We start from the raw sequence: 26,885 nt of genomic DNA on the forward strand, positions 1-26,885 counted from the left end.
CTTCACTGCTTGGTAGGGATGGCACTACAGAATGAAATGCAAGCTATTTGTGAAGGGGTATATATGTGTGTCTGTAAAGAGACGCTGTGGGGAGTCATGGGACCACTCATGGGAGTTTTGGGCCGAAAAACATTTAGGTATGCTTCCATCAGAAGAATCTAACTAAAATACCAATAGTTGATATGGTTTGAAAAGTAGCCTGGGTTTTGAAACTGAAAGAAAACCTGGAATATTGCAAGGCTCAAATGGATTTCGGAAGCATTTTCTAATTTTTACCCCCATTTTTCTTCGCAGGAGCCCCGGGGTGAGGATGATGTAAAGCAAAGTAAGGCTTCCAGTCCAGTTCCAACTGATTTAGAAACTCGCAGCCCTTCCCCCATCTCCATCTCCAGCAGCGAAACCAGCAGCATCATGCAGAAACTCAAGAAAATGCGCAGCCGCATGGATGAAAAGTAACTCATTTTCATGAATATTTTAATTTACATTGTAGATATTAGCTACAAAAGGAATTTTAACATGATCGCATTAGAGGGTGACAGATTATTGGGGTGCTGGTGTCCAGGAATATAAAACATGATTTATATTCTCAGAATATAAATATTCTGAATATGTCTCAGAATATGTCTCAGAATATGTCTCTCAGAAGACATGCAGTGTAATGTTGAAGGCATGTTCACAGCAATCAGTCAATCAGTGGTATTTATTGAAGGCTTACTATGTGCAGAGCACTGTTCTATGCACTTTGGAGAGGACAGTATAAGAGAAATTAGCGGACACATTCTCTGCCCGTGATGAGCTTACAGTCTAGAGTCTAGAAAAATGGGTTTGTTTAAGATGAAAAACATATGCTACTTAAGCCAATATTAATTGTTAATGGTATGCGAGAATAAATATAAGTACTAAACCTAAATAAGAATAATAGCAAGTAAGCTTTAATTGCTTAGAAGTGCTGAAATAACTGAGGGGATAACTTGTCTGTGTGCCAACTAACAGGAGACCTTGAATTTGGTCATTTTCATTTACAACCTAGCCATGAAATCACTTTCCAGAAATTAATAGTATTCCTAAATGTCGTATCTCACAGATTTCCTCTTGGCCACATAGTCAGAAACAGAGACAGAGACCCATGGAGCAGAGATAGACTGAGAGAAACCAAAACAGAAAGTGGATTTTAAAAGACTTGGAGTATTTCTGTGGGTTTCTGCAGAGGCCCAGAGGTGCTTAAAAAAGCCCAGATGGGCCAAGTGGAAGGCAGCCTCTTATCTTGGTGGGTAGGGGAGAAATCTTAGAACACACAGCTAAACAGCAATGGGAACAGGGTGAGCATCAGAGGAAAGATGTGAGAGAGAAGAGAATCTGCCCTGATGTTGCTCCAGACAGAGAAGCTGGAGCTCTACTATATGTACTTAAGTTGAGGTTGACATAATACATTTGTTCTTTAGTATTATCCATAAATCTATACTCATAGGTCACGAAATAAGTGTTATTGAATTAGGAAATATTTATGTTTGTGTAATGTGACTGCTAAAGGTAAAAATACAACCAACTTTACCAGATGTCATTGGTAAAATTCCAACAGAGATCAGTTAAATTTTATTGCTGTGACTCAACAATGCAAGGAGATTCATTGCTTCATTCTGAATACCTGTCAGAAATTATTCCCTGATGACCTAGTTTTTATAATTCTGCAATTGGCAGTATGAGAGTGAAATTTCATGTAAAATGGTTTACATATTCATTTAAATACTTCTTAAAATTGGATTGGTTCCACTGATAACTTTCACTTTCAGTCTAGTAGGGTTCATTTAGTATGTGACCTCAGTTAATACTATTAATGTTACCTTAATGGACTAGAATATTGCTGCAGCTCTAAAGTGAGCATAGTTTATTCCCTTCTCTCCAGCTAATTTGAAAATTTTCCAATTTTTTTCTTTCTGAAAGTCATAGAACTGCCTTTTTGTTTTAACTGAGTATCAAAATGTGATTTTTCTCCATCTAACCCAAGTGTGTGCTCTGCTTATGGCTATTTTTATGATGCTATATTTTATTTTCAAATTCTTCTGTTCTTCAGTCTCTAGTCATGTCAATCTTATCAGGACTGCTAATCTTTCCAGACAAGGAAATGATTTCTCACAGAAAAATTATTACTGTGTGTTATTATGGGCTTAATTAGAATGCAGTGGAAGTTGGACTTTTATAGTTTCATGTACTTTTATTATTTTTAACTAGATTTTGCAAGAATTCAATTGTTATATATTTAAGGGAGTAGGTGTTATAAATAAGACTTAATTTTTTTCCCAAATCCATTTGCTTTTCATGGTATTTTGCTAACTGATGCAAATAACTTGCATACTTAGAAGAATGATGATGTAGACTACTTTTCACTGGCATTTATTGCAAATATTTTTTCTTTAAGCTCCTTTATGGAGAGAATCCAAACTAACAAAATAATATTGCCTTAGATTTTTGAAGGGTAGAAAAGATAAAGAATAAATTAGAAGAAAAACAACATTGAAATAATCATTTGCATTAGGGGACATTTTTAGGAAGAAAGATGAATACCTTGAAGTTCAGACAAATATTGAAGTAGGTAAATCTTGCCCCTAAGGAACTTGGATTAGTATTTAGTTTTTCACCCTGCTGCTGTAGCATCAGTGCTCTATGTTAGATCTCCAACCAAGGCAGTAGAATAGTTGTCCTAATTCATGAGTCCCTGTTGTGTAGTAGAAGTAGATTTATTTAGTTGAGTGCATGTGAACTGGAGCATGCTCTCTCAAAGAGAATGAATCCCTGTGAACTATTTATTGTCTTTTCTACTCTCCTGAACATACAATTTAACAGTAATTCACATGCCTTATAGTCTAGAAGGTCTTCTGATATGGGCTTGCTCTTTTGTCCCACTAACACACTAATTTTTTTCCTTGCTTTGAAATTAATACTATTTTAACTGTACCCTGGCTTTTTTGTGGGGTGAATATAACCCATGGGGGCGAATCTCCAAATTTGTTATATAGAACAGAAGCCTTGAGGCAAATTACCACTTGAATTAAAAACAGATCTTGTTAAGCACAAAGTTTCAAAGCATCTTAAAGCCTAGCAAAAAATGCAGAGTGATAACTTTTGCACTTTATATTGAAAAGAAAAAAATCCATACATCAAAGGTGGTTTTTGAATCATTTGATTTCTCCTCGCTAGATAGTGTGGTATAGTTGGGCAGTTATAGTATAGTTCCACATTCAGATGTAGTGGGATTTTTCCAGTGCACTAAATCTTTACAGTAGAATGTTTTTATTCTAAACCTGGTGCCAGAATAGTTGTCTCCATCTCAATACTAAGGAGAATGGCAGCATTCTCTGGAGAAGCTTGAACAGCACTTAAACATGCTCCTCATTTTCTCACATCAAGACAGGCCAATATCAATACCTTCCCCCATACACAAATTTAGAATATGATTCAGTAACAACATGAGAAGTCCATGCTTATCTGGAATTCATCATTACTGCATGCATTAACTGCTTCAGCCTGTCACTCAGAGTGCAGAATTTGCTTCTGTTTGACTTGGTTAGCTACAAAATACCCAAGAAACATTTAAAATATTTTTTGATCAAATCTTATGCTCTCCCTTTCTTGTTCTCCCTGCCTCCTTACTCTCCTGGTTTTAAACTCTTCCTCCTTATTTTGTAGACACTGCTCTCCTGTTCACTACTTCTTCTCTGTCTTTACGTCTCACCACTGGGCTTCTCTCAGTGTCTGTTTTCCCAACCTTCATCCCAAATTCCAGCTGTATATCTACAACCAGTTGGTCAGGTAACTTCGCACCTTTCTCAGTGCATCCTTTGATCGAGCATGCTCTGTTCAATTCTTTAACGGCCTGGAGGCTCCTCATCAGAATAGAGTACCCACAGGTTTTGACTCTCACTGCTACCAACTGTATTAATCTGACTTGCAGCGTGAGGTAGACAGTTCAGCCTGCGAATTTAGTGAGCTAACTACTTTTTAATAAGCTGGGCATTTTACTTTCTATATTGTTTGGCAACTCCATTCGATGGGTTCATGACTGTAGATTTTAAACCTCACGAATAACTTTTTTAACCTCAGAAATAACCTTTCCTAATTCAGTAACCATCCCATATCCTTTGGAGCTAGGGGTAAAATTGCTTGAAACTTGGAAACATAATTAACCTCAGAAATTTGGGGATTTCATGTATCTCATCCATGATACAATCAAATAATCAATTCTAATTTAATTGAAACCCAAGTATTTGAAAGGATCTTAATTTTTCTACTGAGACTTACACTGTGAGCCTCATAAATGGCCAGACCGAATTTTAAAAAACTCCCCACATCAGCATCTTCATGCATATTTTCAAACAGTAATTCAAGACAGATACCTTGCATTCTAGAGTAAGGAAAAGAAATATATGAAAGATGAATATCCTGGTCAGGAGTCAATAGTATCTGCCACAGTGGAGTGAGAAAATGGTATTTTCTCCTTGGGAAATCCTACATATCCAAGAACAGTTTTTGGTGCCATTCTCTAAAACTGTCCTAAGTTGCACAGTTCATTGACAAGATGAGGGGATGGAGCCTTTATCCATTGGAGCCTCTGGCTGTGAAAGACTTCTGAGCTTGTTTTCTCACTGCTTTTCATGATGTGGATGTAGGTTTTTGACTAAAAGAGAACAGAAGCTGATGCAGCGACGACAGCATGCAGAGGAGTTGCTGGAGTGGAAACGTCGTTTGGATGCAGAAGAAGCGGAAATTCGTCGAATGGAGAAACAAGCTTTAGCTGCCTGGGACAAAGAGCTAATAAAACCCAAGACACCCAAGAAAGACCTGGGGGAACAGAGGACAGAACAGAAAGGTAACCATACAACCCTAACAAGCCTGAGAGAGTTCTGATTGAGCTGATCTGGCCTCTAGTTGAGAGGATTTTATTTTACTGAAAATAATAGGAATTGTGGTATTTCAAATGTTTACTAATCGCCAAGCACTGGGGTAAATACTCTCTTTTTAAATATAATGCTTGGTCCAGATGGGGCTAATAATCCCATTTTACAGATGAAGAAATTAAGTGGCTTACCCAGGTCACATAGGCAAGTGGCAGAGTGAAGATTTGACACATGTCTCCTGACTCCATCCTATAGTCCTTCCAATAGGCTATGGAATGAAGGGATACACTTACAAAGAACTCACATTGCCCCCGCCTGGATTTTCAGTTTTTTTAACATCTACTTAGCTGAAATAGGTTGGGCCTTCATGTACTCTGCTGTGCATGTTTTAGACAAACTGAATAATTCTGATGCGATATTTTTTGCCATTTTACTCCCACATTGGGATGGTCATGTACATGATAAATCATCTGTCAGTTCTGCTTTTTATTAACAGCTCTGGTATAAATTCACTGGTGAGAGAGGAGATAGAAACTATTGAAAATGAGGGTTTTTAGATTTTCTGTTAAGTGTACTAATTCTACAATGCCTGTTTTCTTATCATGGATAATGGAGTTGCTTGTAGATATATCAGTCTTGTTACATATTATATTTTATTTTAGTGTCCTTGATTACTACATGTTTTCCAGATATTTAATCTGTATTCATTCTGAACTCAAAGGCTTTCAGATCTGTGGGTATGCAGCTATCAGAGAAACCTGTAGACATTTCGTCATGTTATACCGACTTGTTTACCAGCTTGCTTAGGCTGCAGGTTAACGAGCTGAGTTGTAAAAGCAATCACTTGCCTAGCACCAGATATAAGAATTAATAAGAATATAATGGAGCCTCTTCCCTCTTTTCAGTTGACCTAAACTATATGCTGCCTCATATTGTCATCTTCCTATGCCAGAAACAGCCAGTGAAGAGGAGTCTCCATTACCCTCCTGCTCTCGTCTGAACAGTGAAAGCTCGATCCCAGAAGAACTAGGCAGCCCCGCTGCTGAATCTATTCCGCCCAAGTCTCTAGCTCAAGAGCCGCTAACAAGTCCTGGACACAGTACACTGAGTGAGGAAGTGGTTTATTCTCGGGATTTAGAGTCTTCTACTGCCACTAACAAGCACGTAAGTGAATAAGCATATATTGTGTGAGTTTAAGCCACTTCCAAATACAAGGGAGAGGCCACCTAAAATATTATATGTATTAACAACTGCCCCGTGATTACTACTACTAACAGTGAAAGTAGTTGTTTTCACCCCATTTATGTAACCCATAGATAGAAAACCCATAGAGAAGCAGCGTGGCTCAGTGGAAAGAGCACGGGCTTTGGAGTCGGGTCATGAGTTTGAATCCCAGCTCTGCCACTTATCAGCTGAGTGACTGTGGGCAAGTCACTTAACTTCTCTGTGCCTCAGTTACCTCATCTGTAAAATGGGGATTAAGACTGTGAGCCCCATGTGGGACAACCTGATTCCCCTGTGTCTACCCAGTGCTTAGAACAGTGCTCTGCACATAGTAAGCGCTTAACAAATACCAACATTATTATAGAAACCCCTGTTATATTTCTCACTTGTACTTAGGCTTCAAACCATGACAGATTCCAGAATTTTCTGTGCTTAAATAGACCTTGCTGAAAATTTTGGTTTATGGTCTAGGAGCATCTTGAACCTTAGCATATGTATAAATCTACTGTCAGCTTCAGAATATACTGAAAATGATATATTCTGAAAATTTATAGTGGAAGTGGGAGTGAGAAATATTTTTCAGTAGCTTCTAAGGGCTTGCAGGTGTGTAGGCACATTAGCTTTAGTTGTGGCTTTGAAACTCTTTGCTGTAGCATCCATTAATATTGAGGGGTGAAGATCTCATAAAATGCTTGGAGAAAATTATTCGTGGCCAAAACAATCTCTTTTGTAGACTATATTTGATACATTCTATTTCTTCTAGCAAAACAGTGTGACTTGCTCCTTCAAGCTGAATAATTACCAGTAAACAATAGTTGACTGTTGGAAAGCTAATTGTTCTCTCTGTGAGGGGTGGATCTAATTCAAGTAATGGTTTAGTCACGGGCATGTATCTGGGAAGAGTAGGCATGTTGGCACTTATAGAGGCAGTTCTACCACACTTTAGCTTTAAAAGAATAGCTTCCTGGCACGCCTGAGTTACTTCAGAGTCCACCCAGGCCAACTGTCGTTCCTACTTGACTTTGAAAATATTGCCATTCTACCACTTGGCACTTGTATTTTTCTAAAGTTTTAAGATTAAAGATATCGCCTCATCCTCCCTCCTGTTCAGAAATGGCTAACTTCCAGCATTCAGTTGGCTATTCTGTAGCCTGTTTTGATGTTGAGTGTTCAATGTACAAAGGACACTGGATTTCTTTGGGTCCAGAAGCAGTATGGCAGACTAGGGTCTCTTCAGCTCTTCTGCCTTGCTGGAATAGGTCCCAGAAGCCTCAGAGTCAGACAAGGTCTTTAAGCCCTGTGGTATTTCCCTTCCAGGAGTAAAAAACGAGTGTGGCCCTCCTCCAAACACATCTCAATCCTCCACCTCTTAGACCAACAACACTGCCTCCTGAACAGCAAGGGGATAATAGTAATTGTAACTGTTAAGCATTCAAGCACTGTATTAAGTACTGGGGTAAATACAATAAAATGGGGTCAGAAACAGTTCCCTCCCCATGTGGGGCACACAGCCTAGATTAGAGAGAGAATAGGAATTTAATCCCCATTTTACAGATGAGGCTATTAAAGTGCAGAGGAGTTAAGGGACTTGCCCAGGGTCACACAGCGGACAAGGGATGGAGCTAGAATTAGAACTCAAGTCCTCTGACTCCCAGGCCTATGCTTTTTCCACTAGACCACACAGGATCTGGCCAGCCAATCTCCCTCTTGAGGCTGGCTGCAGGAGGCTTGGAGAGCGGTTTTGTCCCCTCTCTTTCCCTCAGCTTCCAGGCAAACATGCCCCTATAGCTACTAGCAGCCACCCAAGCCCTACCTCCAAATGCAGGCACAGAGGGTAGAACTCTAACCGGGTTGTAGTAGAAGAATTAATATATAAATCAGATAAAGCTAAAAGAACACTGAACCCCAAAAATAAAGTCTTTCTCTTTCATCGTCACAATCCCTTCCCCAGAATACTTTCTTGGTTCCTGTAAGCTTCCTGGTGCACATGTTCCTTGTCTCTCTCAGGTATTCCCAGGTTTCTGATCCACCACCTCCATTTCTTCTTTCAGGATTTTCCTATGCCATGGTGAAACTGCTGCCAATTCGCATGAATGCCTTCCCTCACTCTGGGGTAGGAGCTTTGCTGCCCCAGGGATCCTAGCCTCTGGACCCCAACTGGGAAGCACTATTCTCTTGCACCCTGCTCCTCACATGATAAACTACCTCCTTTTACTTTCCCAGTCCTCCCTTGTGATAGGCTGTGTTCTAAGCACAAGAACACATTCCCTGGAAGTGCCGTGAGGAGTAGCCTTCCACCAGCTCTGCTTCTAAATGGAGCCATGGGCCATCAGTTGTCCCCCTCCCAGGTCACTGCAGGAGGGCACACTGACAGGCACTAAGGGAGCAATCATTTCTTAAATCATCAAAACCTAGTTGTATCATTGTAGTCATGGTTTGATATTTGAGTGCCGTACAGAACATGCAGCCCTTACCACATTTTGCCTGTATAAGTTTATAAGAGAAGTGTACATGGTTGGGATTACTAGCAGATATTTGGTATTCGCTTCACCCTCAACCCTGCAGCACTTATCTTCATGTCTTTAAGTTATATATTACAACTTATTGTTGTATATCAGTGTCTGTCTCCCTCTCTAGACACTAAGCTTATTGCAGGCAGGGAACATGTCTTCCAACTGTGTCGTACTTTATATTCCCAGATGCTTGTCTCTGCACATAGTGGTGCCTAATAAATGCTACTAATGATGATGGTAGAGATATCTACCTTTTAAAAGTTCATCTTCACAAGACCTTTGAGGCCTGGGACCCAGGCTTTTGGGATGTATTTCCCTTTTTAATTAATTTTATTTTAAAGATTACCTACTAAGGACAACATTGCTATGTCTTTAAAGAGTTTTGTCCTTCAACCATTAAGGTTAAAGATTAGGCCAAAAAAAGACATTTTCTCCTCATGCAGGCAAATGAGCTCATGTTCCACTTTGAAATTTAGTTTTACAAGACCACAGCTAAATATTCTTTTTCTTTCCTGATTGAATAGTTGCCTTCCAAAAGCAGCACAGCTTTGTCAAAACAGGATTCCAGCAAAGGAAGCCACCGGACTGGGGGACAGCTACGACTCCCTGCGCAGTCCCATCAACTCTCCCACAGTTGGTCAGATGAGTCATTATCCATGACACAGTCAGGTAAGAGGGGCGATCTTGAGGGCGTGTTTTTCTTTATACTCAAATAGCTCTTTCAGTAAACACTGTCTTTCTCCCAGCCTGCGATTCATTCTGCGCCGACTTAAAGGGAGCTGAAACACTTTTGGTTAGCCAAGATTAAACTTGAGTCTAAAGATGAAGGTTCTTATGTTGTCTTTGAAAGTTGATGACTTTGGTAACTCCCCAGATGTCTTTGTATCTGAATGCAGGACAGTATATTAGACATAACCTGTTGCTAGGCAGCAGAATTCTAAGGAATAAAGTGAAGTATTCAGTTTTGACTGAATATTTCTATGCATATTCTTGTCTAGATGAAAGATCGTTATGGTTTTCTTACTCATTTCCATTTGCTGACTTGTCTTTTTGTGCAGTTTCATATTCTGGAACCAATCCCAGATTTTTGTGTAATTCTTGTGTATAATATGCCACCTTTCATGCAGAGAAATTTTAGTCACTATGTTGTACTTGTTCACTAGTTATAGAAAAATCCTTCTGAGCTTGTTCTGTATTTAACTTTTCAACAAACCTGTAAAGATGCATCTATACAGGTTTCAGTGAATGAACTACCGTTTAACACCTCATAATATTTGTGCTAATTCTCTGATAGCCAGGAAGTGCAGATGTCAAATTACCATTACTATTATTATGAAAATACTTGTTAAGCACTTACTATGTGTCAAGTACTGTTCTGAGCACTGGGGCAGATACAAGTTATTAGGCGTGGATACAGTTTCCATCCCACATGGGGCTTACATGTAACTGGTCTGCTGATATGTTTTAAACTATAAAATGAGCTGCTGCTCTTGCTCCCTGCTCTCATCTCTCTGTTCCAGTCTTCTGCTGCAATACTAGAGCATTCTTCATTCTTAAAGGGATATTGTCCTAAAATGTTATTCAGTTGTATTAAGCACTTACTGTGTGCAGAGCAATGTACTAGGTGCTTGGGAAAGTACAATACAACAGTAGGCAGTGGCAGTCCCTGCTCAGAATGAGCTCACAGTCTATGAAGGAACCAGAACCATTTAGTTTAATTACCTATCCAGACCTCCATTGTATTCAGAGCACTGGGGAAAATTACAAAGGAAATAGAAGGCATCACTGATCTCAAAGCTTACAGGTTAAGATATTTTCCACTTATCAAATAATCTTTATTGGACTAGTAGGAGAAAATTAAGATTAGCAAGGTGCTGAATTTTCTACTGGTTCTCTAGGAGCTTGATTTAACTCCAGAGAAAAGCTCTTTGGAGAAAAATTTTACAGTTTATGCCAAAAGGTAGGTTTTAGTATAAATGGCAGGATAGAGAAAATCTGTTTTAGACAATATACCTGAAACTTAATTGTGCTTTCTAAATTAAAAGTAAACCAACTACTGTCTCTTTTTCAGAAACTACTTCAGACCAGAGTGACATTGAAGGCAGGATCAGAGCTTTAAAGGATGAACTGCGGAAGAGAAAATCCGTTGTTGATCAGTTGAAAAAGGAACAAAGGAAGAGGCAGAAGGAGAGACTGAAAGCCCAAGAAGCTAGTTTGATTAAACAACTAGAGGTAAGAAATGGAGGGGAATCAGGATTTGGTATCATAGTTTTCTACTCTCATCAGTAATAGTGATGTCAACAGCCATTATTTTGTTTATTATTACTATTATTGTTGTTGTTAAGCTCTTACTATGTTCTGAGCTCCGTAGCAAGCACTGAGGTACAATGTAGGAATATAACAGATACATTCCTTGCCCATAGTGAGTTTACAGTCTACAGGGGGAGACAGGCATTAATATAAATAAATAAATTATAGATATGTACATAAGTGCTGTGGGGCTGGGAGGGAGGATGAATAAAGGGAGCAAGTCAGGACAACGTAGAAGGGAGTTAAAAGAAAGGAAAAGAGGGCTTAGAGAAGGTTTTTTGAAGGAGTTGTGTCTTCAATAAGGCTTTGAAGGCAGGGAGAGTTATTATCTGTCGGATATGAGGAGTTATTATCTGTCGGATATGAGGAGGGTGGCCATTCCAGGCCAGAGGCAGAAGGTGGGTGAGAGGTTGGCAGCGAGACAGACAAGATAGAGTGAGAAGTACAGTGAGAAGGCTAGCATTAGAAGAGTGAAGCGTGTGGGCCGTATTATAGTAAGAGTGTAGTGAGGTGAGGTGGGACATGGTCTTCCCCTTTAAGGAAGTTGTTTTGAAGACTTACATTTGTACTGTATGCAGACACAGCACTACAGTGCACATTTTCCTTAACCTGGGATTCTAACTGAATATAGCCCCCATGTTAAAAGAGAACTGGGTGGACCATTGATTGCTATTTAAGAAAAAGAAAGAATATATCTATTATACTGCTACGTTGATCGTAAGTAAATCCAATCTTGTAAATTTACTAATCTCTTGTTTTATGGTGGTGACTCTTCTCTTGGAGGTAAATTTTTTATTTAAGGGATTAAACTCATGTCACCTGTAGCTCTTTACAAAAGCATTACACCTTTTGCAAAATTTGGAGACCAAAATTAATGTCATAAACGGCTAAGCTCTCAAAAGAGAGACTAAAACTTTTTATTCTTGATTATGGGACTAAGTCTTTTTCGATTGTGAAAATTCAGAACATTGACAGCAAGTATAATTCTTTACATTTAGTCTTACGATGAATTCATCAAGAAAACGGAAGCAGAGCTGAGCCGAGATATAGATACATCACCTACAGCGAAACCTCAGATTAAAACTCCTTCATCAGCTACAGAAAAACCCAAGATCAAGCCGCCTCCACTTCACAGGTTGGGGTTCTTTGATATCTGAACTGATAGACTGAAAATGAAATGTACTGCAAATAAATAGGTTGACTCTTAAACTAAATTAGAAAGGAGACTGGAGGGACTGAGAAGACTGGGAAGTAGTATTAATAGTAAAGATATTTACCAAGTTTCTAATGCAAGACAGTGCACTCTACTAAGTACTTCACAAGTACAACAGAAGCACAAGACCTGTTCTTTGTCCACGAGGTGCGTACATGCTAACTGGAAACAAGCATAGAAGTAGTCTCAAGTGGTGGATTCCCTTTAAATACAACTGAATGTAAAATCCCATACATATATGTGCACCAGTGCTGAAGAAGGACATAAATAAATACACAAATTCATTCATTCAGTAGTATTTATTGAGCACTTACTATGTGCAGAGCACTGTACTAAGCGCTTGGAATGTACAAGTCGGCAACAAATGCAGGAACCAATCAATCATGGTATTTCCTGAGTGCTTCTTAGTGCAGAGCACAGTACTAAATGCTTGGGAGAGTACAGTGCAACACAGTTGCTAGACATATTCCCTGCCCACAATGAGCTTAAGTGTAGAGAAGTGGATAAAAGGGGTTGATAAAAGTTAGAAGACATATCTCTCAGAATACGTTGTTTTACACTGTATTTTATCAGGAAACTGATGAAATAATATACCCCTATATTGCTACCATTACTGAAGCAATAGTATAGATCTCATTCTACCTGAAGCAAAGTGGCAGTCTACCTCCAGCGGGCAGTGATGGAGTCCTTGGATGTGGAGAGGATTGGAATTGGCCCGACCTCCTGAGTCATAAAAACTAGGATTCTTCCCGTGACTGGGAATTTACCAGAATTTCCCACTACTTCTCTCCCTAACCCTACTGTAAGCCAACCACCAAATTTTAGGGGGATCCAGTTGGTCCGTGAGGCCCCTTCTCATTCTGCCTCATACCTCATACTCTGTGCCCACATTCAGAGGTGGTAATTAAGTCAGTTTCATTCTCATGGTTTGAATAGACATTCTGGCAGCTGAGACACATGTGTACCAGTTTATTTTATGCTATTTTTCCTCTTTAGGCCTGAGACCACAAAGAATTGGAAATCACTAACGGAGGCAGAACGATCCAGAGGATCCCTGGAGTCTATTGCTGAGCATGTTGGTATGTAAATGAAAAAAAAAATCACTAAATGGTTTTGGACAAAGGACTCCTGAAGAAACTTAAATTGAATAATTTTATTTAGGCTTTAATAAGGGGAAATCTTGCCAGAAACAGCTGATGGTGGTTTTGCTGTGCACTTTTCATGTATTTCTAAATTTGAGTGCTTTACAAGTTACTTTTTGTTCATAATCTTGTGAAAGGCTTTTTTTTTTTTTTTTTTTTGGTAAGAAAATTGAGGCAAGGAGAGAGTTATGTAGTAAAACGGAGCCAGAAGAGAAGCTATTTTGTTTAGTTCACTAAGTCAAACTGTCTTACATTTCATAAAAATACTCCAAAATCTAGAGTGCCAGTGCTATAGTAAGTCATATTTTCAGTTTTTGCTTCATTTTTTCTAATAGTTACATAAATGGGATGTCTTTTATTATGCTGCAGCATTTCACTGAGATGAGGAAAAAATGTATTGGAGCTTCATTTTTTTCATAGAGTTTTTTTAGGATCCAAAAACAGTCCTTTTCATAAAAATACTTTGAAATTAAGTCTTATGTTAGCCTGACATGTTGTCCATGTTATCTTCTCCCTGACTTGTTTCCAGTAATGTCTGCAAAATCAGAATAACTATTTAAGAGTCCATTTATTTTAGGTTATTCTTCTACCTATCTTCTAGTCAGAAGCAAAAGAAAAGTCTCTGTGAGAATAAACCCATTTCCTCTCATATTACTGTTTGAAATGTTATTTGGGAAGATTACATTTAAGAAATTCCCCAGGCTTAAAATTTTTTCCAGATACCCATTATCATTTTATATCTGCACTTACATTATACAGAGTCCATATGTCAGCAATTCTTTCAGGTTCGACTATGCACCCAGAGCTTCAAAGTTCAAATTTCCCAACCTTCCATTCAAATTAAAAGGCACACAGCCAGCTCAGTATCCTGCTCCCTTTGGGGCACAGTCTCCTCCTATCCTGTGTGGTGACAGAGTGGGACCCCAGGTCTTACCCTTCATGACCCTGGACTTCTGGTCTTAAGGAGATCCTGAACTTTGTGACCAGTGAAAGGATTTTGCTCCCTGTAGGATGCCTACTTTTCTCCTTCCGGCCAGTGCTGGGAAGATGAAGGTTCGAGCCTCTAGCTTTGGCTCTCTTTGTTCAACTCAGGAGAGCTGATAATAGAGAATGCAGCTTCTATACAGTATGAACTCTAAGTAGTCCTGATCTAGGCGGCCCTGATTAGCGAATTTTTGAAATGTTCTGGCCCAGAGTAACTGTTCTGAGTAATAACTGCGATACTGGTTAAGTGTTTATACTGTGTGCCAAGCACTGTTCCAAGCACTAGAGTAGATTCAAGATAATCAGATTCCACATGGGACTTACAGACTAATGAAAGAAACTGAGCACAGAGAAGTTAAGTGACTTGCCCAAGGTCACACAGCAGGTAAATGGCAGATCTGGGATCTGAATCTGATTTTCCTTTAGCATTATTATATAGTGGTCTTTGGTATTCAAAGAAGACCCCCCCCACAAATGATGAAGTTCACCAATGAGTGCATGTGTGGCTGAAACAGCCAATGTAAGAGTCATAGTCCCGATCACAATGGACACACAGAAAGGTTGTCGCTTGTGCTGTTGTATTTAATTTTTGGAACATCCGGCACTGTTTTCTCTTTTGCCTCCTTGCCTGTCTTTCCCTAAAAAATTTTGCTCAGAGTCTTACACCCTTTTCTTGATGGCAGTATGGCAGTCAAGTCTGACCTCGGCAACTGACTCTCATTTTTCAGCTGAAATCCAGCATCGTCAGAAACTTTCTTTTATAATGTCCTTAAAGTCCCTTCTTTGCCCTTCCTGCTTTCGGTTTCACAGTTTCAGCTTTCCATTGAGCAACTGTTAGGGTAGCCTGCTATCTCTCATTCTGCTCATGTGTCCCACCCAGTGTCACCGTGTGTTACGGTGAGCATGGCTTTGATGCTAGGAGACAGACTAGTTCCAAACTGCATTTTTGTGACCTTTTCTTGCCATTTGACATTAAGTATGGCCCATTAAGTGACACTGGTGGAACCGCTGATGGAGCTGAATGTGGTGCCTTGGTTTAGTGTAGTACTTGTAAAGGTTGGACAACACGGATGATAATAATACTGATAATAATAGTATTTTTAAGTGCTTACTATGGGCCAAGCACTGCCCTAAAGCATTGGGGTAGATACAAGATAATCAAGTTGGACACAGTCCCTGTCCCACATGGGACTCAACAGTCTACAGGTCTATAGCTCCTTAGATTGCTCTGGAGGCTGATACCATGCTGCCCCCACCTGCTGTTTTAACAGTCCCCTAAAGGATGTGCTGGCCTTCTTGATTTTGTTCTGACATTTTTAGTAGGAAGCAAAAGGATAGTGATGGAGTAACTTTGCTAGGAGATGCCTTATTTTTGATCTCTCTCTCTCTCTTTAAGATGCTGCACTGTCAAGTTCTGAGAGGTCTTTGTCTACACATGCCAAGAGAATCGTTGATGGAGAGATCCATGCAGAAGACCCTTCCAGGACCCCATCCCCAATTCTCAAGTTGTCAAGAAAAATCAGAGCAGAATCTGGAGATTCCGTGGATAATGTGTCCTCATCACCTGTTCTCAAAGACCTAATAGAGATTAGGGGATCACCTGACGTCTTACCGTCTAGGTTGGAAGATGAGTCTAGTCCCAAATCTGAGATTCAAGAGGAAGTGGACTGTGCAAAGTCAGAAGAGAGTGAGATCAAGGACAATTACTTTGAGCAGTTTAGAAAATCTGAACCTTTGTTGCACCTAAATTTGGAACAGCCCGGTTCACCTGAAGTTCTTTCCAAGAGAGAGCTTGATTTGGACTCTGAAAATACTCAAAAGGATTTGCTTAGCTTGTCAGTTGAAAATCTTCAGAAGAAAGAGGAAATGCCAAAGGAGGGTCATGCAGACCAATACAATGAACCCAGCGATCACAGCATCATCAGGTCAGATAAGTCCTCTCTTAGGCAGAAGAAGACACAGGAAAAAGACATTTCTTTTTCAGAGCAAACTTCTGATCTTCAAGAGGTGTCATACTCAGAAGACTTTGAGGTGTCCTCCCCCCAAAAAGAAGTATCAATTGAAGGAATACCCGATGAATTGTATAAAGATGACTTTGATGAGTCATCTGTGACATCACCTGGAAAAGAATGTCAGTCACCGAGAGATAATTCACAGCAACTTAGGAGCTGCAAAAGTAGAGCCACTGACTTTGGCAGTGATGATGAAATCAGCGAATGTCTTAGTGGGAAAAGCCTATCTGTTTCGGGCAGTGTCCATTCAGATAAGCTATTAGAGCTCAAGTCCCCTACAGAGCTTATAAAATGTGAAGAACGTAATGATGTAGAAAATGAACCACATGCCCCTGAATTACCACCATGGGCTTCAGCTTCTGTTGCAGAAAATGATGTGTTGCCAAATTTTCACCTTGGTGACAGGGTCCTAATCAGTAATGTCCAGCCTGGAACTTTGCGCTTCAAGGGTCTGACCTACTTTGCTAAGGGATTTTGGGCTGGGGTAGAATTGGATAAACCTGAAGGAAATAACAATGGGACCTATGATGGCATCACATACTTTGAATGTAAAGAAAAGCATGGTATTTTTGCTCCTCCTCAGAAAATCTCTCACATTCCGGAAAGTTTCGATAAGAGTGAAGACGAGGACTTCCTCTTTGTTGAACAACAGAGTCGAGATCATGAACGGAGAGACATAGCTGAGATAGGAAGGGTTATAATTGAAAATTCCCAGGAAAGGTCTCCAACTAGTCAATCTGTAGGAGAAGCTGTGTCTGAGGGACGCAACAAGATAGACTCTGGATCTGAAACGGAACATGTTCAGAAAATTGCCCCAGAGATCGTGTCCCACCAGGCAGTCAATAACCTGATTTGCCCCCCAAATGATAAAAATGTTCTTGATCTCTTTGTTTCTGGCGCAGTAGAAAAGGTTTCTTCTGCTGCAGTGGAAGATATTTTTGATAGCCTCCTCTCTGAGGAACTGAAGAGGCTCAGAAAAGCTCCAATTGAAGAGAGTCCTCCTGAAGTTGGTAAAAAATCCTCAACCCCACTTCTGGACCTTTTGACCAAAGAAAAGAATCAACTGGAAGCTCAGCTGAAGTCATCGCTGAGTTTGGAGGAAAAGTCAAAACATCAACTTGAGGCTGTCAGCTTACTGACAGATAGCCTTCTCAAGGCCTTTGTAAAGGATACCGTCAACCAGCTGCAACAGATCAAGAAAGCTCGAAATGAGAAAATCCAGCTTAGCAATCAGGAGCTGCATAACGAGCAAGAGAAGACGTCACGAGTTTTATCTCAACATCATGACGAGCAGTCACCTCTTGTAAAGGACACAGTCAATCGACTGCAACAGATCCAAAAAGTCCAAAATGAGATCCCCCAACTTAGCAATCAGGACCTCCGTGATGATGTCCAAGAGGAGAAGACAACCCACGTTCCAGCCCAGCATCCTGAAGAGCAATTACCTCCTGACCCGCAGCACCTTCTTGTAAGCGCTGAACTGGAAGATGAACGAGAAGAGGTTTCTTCTCCAGATATGTGTCTCAGACCAGTGAGTATTTTTTGTTTTGGAAAAATATAGTGTCCATGCATTGCCATGAATTAAAACTGGCCAGAAAGGTGCAAACTAAAACTTGAGTCTATTTTTTTCCCAGAGGTTTCCTGTTTAGTACCCTTGAGTTTTTCACAGAATTGACTTTAAAAGAAGAAAACTGTAGGGTGGTTCCCTCTAGTTTTAAATGCCTTGATCCCTCTAGACTGTAAGCTTGTCAGGGATGGGGACTTAGTACAGTGCTCTGCATACAGTAAGCACCCTTTATAGCATCATTAACTGTTTCTGTGTAGATGTCACAATTTATAATTTATATTTTAATGAAAGGGTCATTAAAAGTCCCAGACTTAAACACCCTGAAGAGGGAAGACCTCTTTGTTTGGGGCAAAGGAAGTCCAAGGTAACAGTACAAGCTCAATTCTTGCTTCCTTGATAAAACAGTGGTATTTACTGAGCATTTACTCTGTGCAGAGCACTGTATTGTACTTAATCCCGGCTCTGCCACCTGTCAGCTGTGTGACTGTGGGCAAGTCACTTTACTTCTCTGTGCCTCAGTTCCCTCAAATGTAAAATGGGGATGAAGACTCTGAGCCTCATGTGGGACAACCTGATGACCCTGTATCTACCCAGCGCTTAGAATAGTGCTCTGCACATAGTAAGCACTTAACAAATACCAACATTATTATTAAGCGCTTGGGACAGTACAGTACAGCAGAGTTGGTAGACCTCTTCCTCTTCCTTGCCCACAGAGAACTTTGTCTACAGGGAGCTTTACAGCTTAGAGCTTGCAGTCCACATTATTTCTCAATTTCATCCTGAAGCAAACCCCTTTTGTAGCTGATGAAACTTGCCCTCATTCGTTGTTATGGTGAGGTAGCTTGTGGTGATGATGGGTCTGGTGAAGCAAGTATTTTCTCATTCTGATCAATACTAAGACCATCAGATCATTTGGGTTACATAGGAACATTTGAACAAAAGCAATGATTTTCAGGCACCTGAGCCAGATTCGGAGTAGAGGTGAGAAACAACTCAATTCCTATTCTCTCAGCTTACTATAAATAAAAAGATTACAATACAAAAACAAATTAACAAAAAATCAAAGCCCCAGGTCTAAGTCCTGCTGTAGAATTGGCACTTTTAGTGGAATATGTTTGCAGTTTCCCTGAATAATTGTACCTAAAAAAGAGTATCTCTACCAGATGTTCCCCAAGCATTCACTGGCGATTCTGATTAATGATTCTGCTTCACCTTGTCCAGGAGAGTCCCGTCTTTGGTGCCAGTGGGCAAGAAGAACTTGCTAAGAGACTTGCTGAGCTTGAAATTAGTCGGGAGTTTCCGAGCGTATTAGGAGACGAGCAGGACTGGTTTGAAGAGGACTTTGGCTTGAACTCCTCCCAAAAGGTACTAAAGGCAGAAGAGCCGGCTGTGCCACCAAAGTCAGAAACGCAGAAAGTGCCCCCCAAACCGTGCGAGGACCTGTCAGCTGTGCCACATTCTGCAGAGGAAGTAGAACAACTGGTGCTTGTTGCAACTGAAGCGCTTTGGAATTGGAAAGAATTGGGCCACGACTTGAACAGCCTCGGCATCCCTCCCAGGCTGCTGGGTGATGCCGTTGACGGTCAGGACCTGGAAAGCACTAGTATGAGGGCCTACAAAAAGGTAGGGTTGTGACCAAAGACTATTTTCATTCTCTAAGTCCTCCTTGTGTTTGGTCAACATTTGACTCTTTGGCTCGGGTGTTTTTATATCCAGGCAGCCTTTGATTTGACCAAGGAGATTTTGGGGGAAATAGTGGCAGAAGATCCCAATCTGGATCAGCCCATCTGGATGAAGCCCCGGAGGATCAACTCATCTTATTTCCGACGAGTGAAAAATCCAAATGACCTCGAGGAGATTAAGGTGGGTGTGAACCCCCATCCGATTAGCTAGTGGTGAGCATGGGAAAGAGGAAATTGAAGGGGAATTTCTTAGGTTGATTTTAATTCCCTTACCAAAAAACGGATGACTGTGTAAGGTATTTGGAAATTAACAAAACCTCTGGTGGTGTTATCACACATTATATGTTGAAACTTTCCTTGGATTGCCATGTTAACTTCTCTTCTGAGTAATAATGGACAGTAAAAAATATTGGGTTTTCAAGTGATTGTCTTTTTAGCTCTTGTGAATTGGGTAAAGACAAAAATTACTTAGTCATAAAGTTGTTATAATTTTGAATTCACATTTATGTCCATCTTTGGGGCCCAAACCTGGCCAAAGTCTTAAAGCTTAAGAGAAAGTAAGAAAGGCTTGATTTGGTGAAATCTGAACAATTAAGTCATGTCCTTAATCTAAGAATTGCTTGTGTTGAGCTGCAAGAGAAAGTTATTTATTAGTTACAGTAGACCTAACGTACTACTCTTTCTAACTGTGCAGTGTGGGTCCCTACACAAGAACTGTAAGCCCAGGGTGGGCAGGGATTGTCTCTCTTTATTGCTGAATTGTACTTTTCACTCACTTAGTACAGTGCTCTGCACACAGGAAGTGCTCAATAAATACGATTGAATGAATGAATGAATGAATGAATGAATGAATGAACAGTACCCATAACACATAAATTGAAAGAACTCACTGGGATATGCTTTGTGAAGGTTGTGTTTTTACCTTGTGCCCTTCTTATTTCCCTAGAGCTTCATTGCAGCTGAAGTTCTCAAGCTGTTCGGTCTTAAAAAAGAGCCCAACCTAAAGACAGATTGGCAGAAAATGATGAAATTTGGACGGAAGAAACGAGACAGAGTCGATCATATCTTGGTCAGTGGGTAAAGCTAAGCTATGTGTGTTTTGATCAAACTCTGTAAATTCAGGGTGCTGGTTAGGCTCCAAATGACACAGTAAGTGACCACTGATTGGTTGATTAGCTTTCACTCTATTCACACTAAAGGTGGTCTGATGTGGCATTAAGCAGTATTTAGATATTTTTAGGTACTCTACTTTTTTCTAGTTTGAAATCTGCTTTCTTTTTGCATTTTTTGGACACATGTTTAAGTGAATCATCAGCTTTTGTGGGTGTGGAGAGTAGAAGGAAGAGAAGTACAGGCAGTAGCAGTAGCAAAATGTAAGTTAGAAAGCGGTTGGGCTTTCAGGAACTGTTAGTTGGAAAGCAAAATGAAACCAATCCCATGCTGACTGCAGCTTTGGAAGCCTCAACGGTATTCATCCCTCCATACCTCTGTACCTCTGGTGCTCCACTTCAATAGCCTACATGCAGTGTGCCTTCTCTGGCCAGCTTCTGTGTTACTCTAACAGACACATTCCCTGCCCACAACAAGGTTACGGGTCTAGAGGTAGGCACAGATAAGATGGGCAGGGCTGGATCCAGGTTCTGTCCTGTCTGGAAAGAGAGGAAGCAATTCTGGTGTGTTGGTGGTGAGGAACATCATTTTTACCTGGTTTGTTTCACTGTCACTTGGTAATTATTTCAATCATTCAGTCAATCAGTTGTATTTAGTCAGGGCTTACTGTGTGCAGGACACTGGACTTGAACAGTGCTTGGCACATAGTAAGCGCTTAAATACCATAATTAATTAAGAGCTTGGGAGAGTGCAGCATAACAGTACCACAATTACAATAGATACATTCCCTGCCCACGGCGAGCTTCCAGGCTAGAGGAGACTAGTGAGCTCAGTTGATGAAGAGTGCTTGGCACATAGTAAATGCTTAACAAATACCATTGTTTTTATTATTATGATTATTATCATTAATGAGTTAATACTGAGTTAATGAGCTCGAGTGAGCTCAGTTCTCTCAGTGCCTAAGTTATTGCTAGGGAATATATTTCAGTTCAGAGCTATTTGAGCATGTTTGGATCACATTCAAAGACCGGATAAACAGAAGAAATATTCACTTTAAGAAAGTCTTCTTAAGCAACAGATCTAACAGGTTCTTTTGTCAGACTCCTTCTACTTTCTTTAATAATAATTGTGGTATTTGCTAAGTGTTTCCTGTGTACCAGACACTGTACTAAGCAATGGGGTTAATCAGGTGAGATATGTCTGTCCCACATGGGGCTCATAGTCTGAGTGGGAGAAGAACAGGTATTTAATTCACATATTACACTTGGGGAAATTGAGGCACTTCCACAACAGAGAACTTGGGCAACTCGCCCAAGGTCACGCAGAAGTGGTATAGGAGGGATTATAATCCAGGCCCCTTGACTCCCAGTCCCATGTGCTTTCCGCTAGACCACACTGTTGCCATCACCCCATCTTGCCTGTGGCACTCCCCTGGGGCCTGACTTGCCCGTTTACCTCCCCCTGGGCAATAACATTTTCATTTTGGTGTGCCTTGCCAAAAAAGGAATGAGAGAAAAATGATTAGTGGGGCAAACTGGTGAATTTTGGCCCTCTAGTAATTGTCTATAGGTCCGATTTTGGTTGTAATCTGTGAGCCCTGTGTGGGGCAAGGCATTTTGTCCCACTTGATTATCTTGTATGTACAACAGTACTTAGTAGTGGTTGATGCATGTGCTTAAATACTGTCATAAATCAAAAAATAATAATAATGGTGTCTCATAAGCACTTACTAGGTGCCAGGCATTGTACTAAGTGCCAATCAGGTTGGACCCAATCCCTGCCCCACCTGGGGCTCAGTCTTAATCCCTATTTTCCAAATGAGGTATCTGAGGCACAGAGAAGTGAAGTGATTTGCCCAAGGTCACACAGCAGACAAGTGGCAGAGCAGGGATTATAACCCAGGTCCTTCTGACTATCCACTAGGCCATGCTGCTTCCTGCAGATATAAAAATGTCTGTCCAGACAGCCCTAGAGAAGTGCAATTCAAAAAGAAGAATGCATGTAGAATGGTAATTTTTTTTCTTTAAAAAAATAAAATCCCAGGTACAAGAGCTCCACGAGGAAGAGGCTCAGTGGGTCAACTATGACGAGGATGAACTCTGTGTGAAGATGCAACTGGCTGATGGGATCTTTGAGGCCTTGATCAAAGATACTATTGACGTTTTGAATCAGATCAGTGAAAAACGGAAGAGAATGCTGCTAGTGTGACATCTTGTAGATAAACCGCAAATTGTATTTTAGGCCTGATGTACACTACATCTTCATCTTAGCGAGAATGCTGCTGGACTTTATACTGTATGTATTTTTTAAGGAAAATTTACGGAATTCAAGGAGCACTCTGTTATATCTAATCTTTCAGCCTTTGCCTTTGCCTTTAAAAACCGATCACTGCATGGGTTGTTTCTGGTGGACAGGATGTTTCTACCACGCTTCCTTACAGGGTTTCACATTAGGGCTGGAAACACCAGGCTTACCTCATAGCACAGATTAGAGTACCAGTGACTCGGTCTAGAACCCGAGGTCGATAGATATTCCATCGTATCACTTTTGGAATCTAGACCGGTTTAGATTATAAAAAAGACTTTTGATATTTAAACAGTGTTAAATGCTGAACCACCTCCTAATGGGCAGAGCAAACGGTGTGTATCAGTTTTAATTCCTTCCGAAGCCCATTTTCTTACATTCAGCTTGGTAGCCCACTAGCGGATGATGAAGTTAAAGGAGGAGACGACGACTCGCTTTCTAGGATCCAGTTCAGGAAGCTTGGGGCTGTGTATCCTTTCTGGTTTTATTCAACTTGGAGTAAAAGCACAGAAATGCCCTTCAGAGATTGGGTTCAGAGGATTGACCCAAAGCCAACTCCTCTGCCCCCTTAGTCCACCCTCTCCCTTTTCTTTCTCCTCCTGCCTGCTACACCACCAGCTGCTCCAAGAGCCATGGCTACTCAGGAGGGTCTCAGGCACCCAGATGGGCAGATAGGGAACTCGCTCATTTTGGCCTTCAGTCCATTGCATTCTCCTGTCTCCACCCAAGAAATCATAAGGCTGTGTCTTGAATGATGTAGGAAATGAGTGGAAGAACCAAAGACAAAAAAGTAATGTCCAGATATGTGTTTGTATTGTGCTTGTGGAACTTTTATTTATTTTTCAGATAAATTATTGTTAGAAATGTGTCCTATGCCAGCGGTTGCTGACGCTGCCTTAGGCATAAAAACAGCAGAACCTGTGAAAGGTACATACTTCATTAAGTAGTTGAAACTTCCGCCCTGAAAACTTCTGTGGCCCTTAGCCTTTGCAGGGGAAAATCGTGGCAGGAAGAGAATCCAGGTACAGTGGTAGAAGGAGGAGATCAATGTGCAAATGAAGGAGGGGAATGAGAGGGATTATACCAAGCCAAGTGACACCATACATGGACTGGAAGATGTGATTTGAAAATATGGGAAAAGGTGTAGTTCTGCCATTCTATTTTATGCCCCACCACCGTTTCCTGTTTTTGGAGGCTTTCTCTTGAGCTCGGCTGCTACATTTGAGTGTGACTGGTGCTGTCCTGTGACCTTAGCACCCTGCCTTTTGGCTGGTTTTGTTTCGGTCCTATCCTCTTTCTTGATGATCAGTTAGGGTGGGACACGGAGGAAAGTGGATGCTCTTAGGCTTGACTGTTGGTGCCTTAATATTGAAGGTCCTGAATTATGAGCTTGTCAAGAGACCTCAAGTAGATTCATATTTGAGAGCAGCAGCAAAGAGTGCTATGTACTCCAAAGATGCTGCAGCCTTCAACATGTGCATGGAAATGTATTCCTTCATCTTTTCCCTGCCTTTATTTGCTTCTCCATTGTTCCACGATGCACATGTCCAAGATAGCTGCATTACAGTCCTCTTTTGTTCCATCTGTTGTTTGAGAGCACTTCTGATGTGATCGTTGGAATCTCTGCATTTTGCACAAGGACAGGAAAATGGTAGTTCTTGAAATCAAGACAGCATTAAGGTGTTGCACCTCATTTCTTAGCTTTTAAGGAGAAACCAGGGACATCGAGCCATAATAATCAAATAGAAGAAACACGGGTTACTCTAGATGTCTGATAGGATTACCTTTCTAGAGATATTGGATGGTCAAAGGATTTGAGTATTCATTTTGCCTTTTTTTTCTCCCCTGAAGACAAGGCAGGAGGTGGTAGAAGGCAGACATTTACATTGTCCACGGAGCCCAAATTCTCTCTTCCTGGACTTAAATCCCTGTCCCAAAAAAAAAAAGAGTATTGCAGAATCCCAGAAGAGAAACATGGAGAGATCAATGGATGAGTGTACTGTGGGTCAATCAGAACCAGTAGTAAGACAGTTGGTTAATTTAGTACCAACCTACATCAGCCTTAATGCTGAGTTCTGTGTTCTAGGTGGATGGAGGGGAAGTACTGATTGCATTCTTTAGTGAAATCCCACCTTAGTCTAAGCAGTAAACCAGAATTGAGCAAGCATGAATAATGAAGAATGAATTGTGAGAATATCTCTTTACCTCCTTCAGTCCTCCCTCCTTTTCCTTCTCTCTCCCCTTTTCGTACCTCCTACTACAAATGAATAAATCTGAATTCAACTTTGGAGAATAGCCCCCTTAATTGATGGTTTAAAGGACATGGAGATCCCGGCAATTCCTCCTAAGACTAGAAAGAAATGGGCCATCCAGCATGGGTAGCTATGGATTTTGTTAATATAAGGGTGTGAATCCCCTTTTCAGGATAGAAAAACAGTGGGTCCATCAGGAAAGATGAGAGAAGCAGAAAAGTAGTAAGAGGGTGATTTTTGGACTCAACCAAAAACAAAATACTACAGATTTGAGACATTCTCTTGAAGTTTTTTTGTTGCTTTTTTTTTTTTTTACTTTAATCTTGCTCACTTTCTTTTCTTGAAAAAGTGGCCTTAGCTTCTTGCAATACTTGAATAAAGAGTGTACAGTACCTGCAAAAGAATTTCTGTAGCACAGCATAGAGACCATTAAAATAACTTTTTCCTGCAAAGAACTCAGTGAAGTTCAAGACTGTCAATGTCCCTTTTGCTATTTCAATAATACTAGTGAATTAACTGTTATTCAGACTGAATATTAAAATGGTGTTTAATGCAAACTGTAGGAATTTACATGTTTACAGATCATCCGGAATTGATAGTGCAGTAACTGAAGGGAATTTGCACTTATAAAATTGGAAGCAGAAAATATAAACAGTTGTAAAAGGGATACTGTCATTTAAAGTAACATATTGAATAGCTTTCCCTTTTTGACTCTGCAAAACCTTTTTGGTAGACATTTGCAAAGTCTCCTTAGGGGGGCCTGGCCTCCTGGTGTGTACTGTATTGCGCAGATATTATAAAAACAAAAACCCGTTTACTGTGTGTGTGTAAATAGGCTGGCTTTCAGGCCATTTGCAGCCAAGGATCACATCCAGTGCAGCTTTGCACAGCCGACTGAAGGGTGTGTTTTGTAAGTATGAATTGTAAAATAACCAGGGGGATACCCTGTGTACACCAGTGTAAATATCTTTGTTAACTGAAATGTACTTTAAGAGAAAATAAAATCTGTAAATAAACTGATTTATAAATTAATTTCATGGGAGGTACTCATTTTTCTTTCTATTTAAAGGTCTGTAACAAGGAGAAGGTTTCCAATGCTGACTGTCCCCTGAAAGATTCCCTCTTCTTTCTGCTTTTTCGTTGATGTTGAGTCTGCAGCTCTTAGCCAAGCTCCAGGATAGGTTGGTGCATTTAAACAGGTGACCCGCCACCAACACTGACCTTTCACTGGCAAGCACTCAGACCTTTGATTCCAGGGTCTATGATCCTTGGTCTAACTGGGGGATAGTAACATACCACTGCCGAATTCCATGTCCTCAAACTGTGGAAATCAGAAAGCCAAAGCAGTATAACTTTAGGTTATCGGGCTCCCTTTTTTTTTTTTTTTTTAATAAGCACATACTACAGGCCAGGCACTGAACTACGTGCTGCGGGAGATACAAGCTAATCAGGTTGGACACAGTCCACCTCCCACTTGGGGCTCACAGTTTTAATCCCCATTTTACAAATCAGGTAACTGGCCCAGAGAAGTGAGGTAATCTGCCCAAGGTCACAGCAGACCAGTGGCAGAGCTGGAATTAGAACCCAGGTCCTTTCACTCGCAGGCCTGTGCTCTTCCCACTAGGCTGTGGGAAATCCTAAGGCCAGCAGAAACACCAGGCTTGTACACAGTGCCAAAAG

The 26,885-nt window shown here is 40.6% G+C and overlaps 1 protein-coding gene across 5 annotated transcripts in view; it reads left to right on the forward strand.

Annotated features, from left to right (window-relative positions):
• CEP350 (centrosomal protein 350) overlaps window positions 1–26,237 on the forward strand; it is a 96,819-nt gene extending 70,582 nt beyond the window's left edge. For 3 of the 5 annotated variants that reach the window (XM_029081156.2, XM_029081155.2, XM_029081158.1), the window contains 13 exons: window positions 295–452; window positions 3,685–3,807; window positions 4,665–4,864; window positions 5,845–6,056; window positions 9,154–9,298; window positions 10,701–10,861; window positions 11,938–12,074; window positions 13,149–13,231; window positions 15,675–17,821; window positions 19,079–19,480; window positions 19,574–19,720; window positions 20,486–20,608; window positions 22,693–26,237. In XM_029081156.2, the coding sequence (XP_028936989.1) occupies window positions 295–452; window positions 3,685–3,807; window positions 4,665–4,864; window positions 5,845–6,056; window positions 9,154–9,298; window positions 10,701–10,861; window positions 11,938–12,074; window positions 13,149–13,231; window positions 15,675–17,821; window positions 19,079–19,480; window positions 19,574–19,720; window positions 20,486–20,608; window positions 22,693–22,857 (4,203 nt within the window). In that variant the 3' untranslated portion in view covers window positions 22,858–26,237. The remainder of the gene's footprint in view (window positions 1–294; window positions 453–3,684; window positions 3,808–4,664; window positions 4,865–5,844; window positions 6,057–9,153; window positions 9,299–10,700; window positions 10,862–11,937; window positions 12,075–13,148; window positions 13,232–15,674; window positions 17,822–19,078; window positions 19,481–19,573; window positions 19,721–20,485; window positions 20,609–22,692) is intronic. The other 2 variants (XM_029081157.2, XM_029081159.2) reach the window with 1 other exon arrangement.
• Window positions 26,238–26,885: the final 648 nt, after the last annotated feature.

Source organism: Ornithorhynchus anatinus, chromosome 16 (genome assembly GCF_004115215.2).
Source record: "Ornithorhynchus anatinus isolate Pmale09 chromosome 16, mOrnAna1.pri.v4, whole genome shotgun sequence".
Lineage (NCBI taxonomy): Eukaryota > Metazoa > Chordata > Mammalia > Monotremata > Ornithorhynchidae > Ornithorhynchus > Ornithorhynchus anatinus.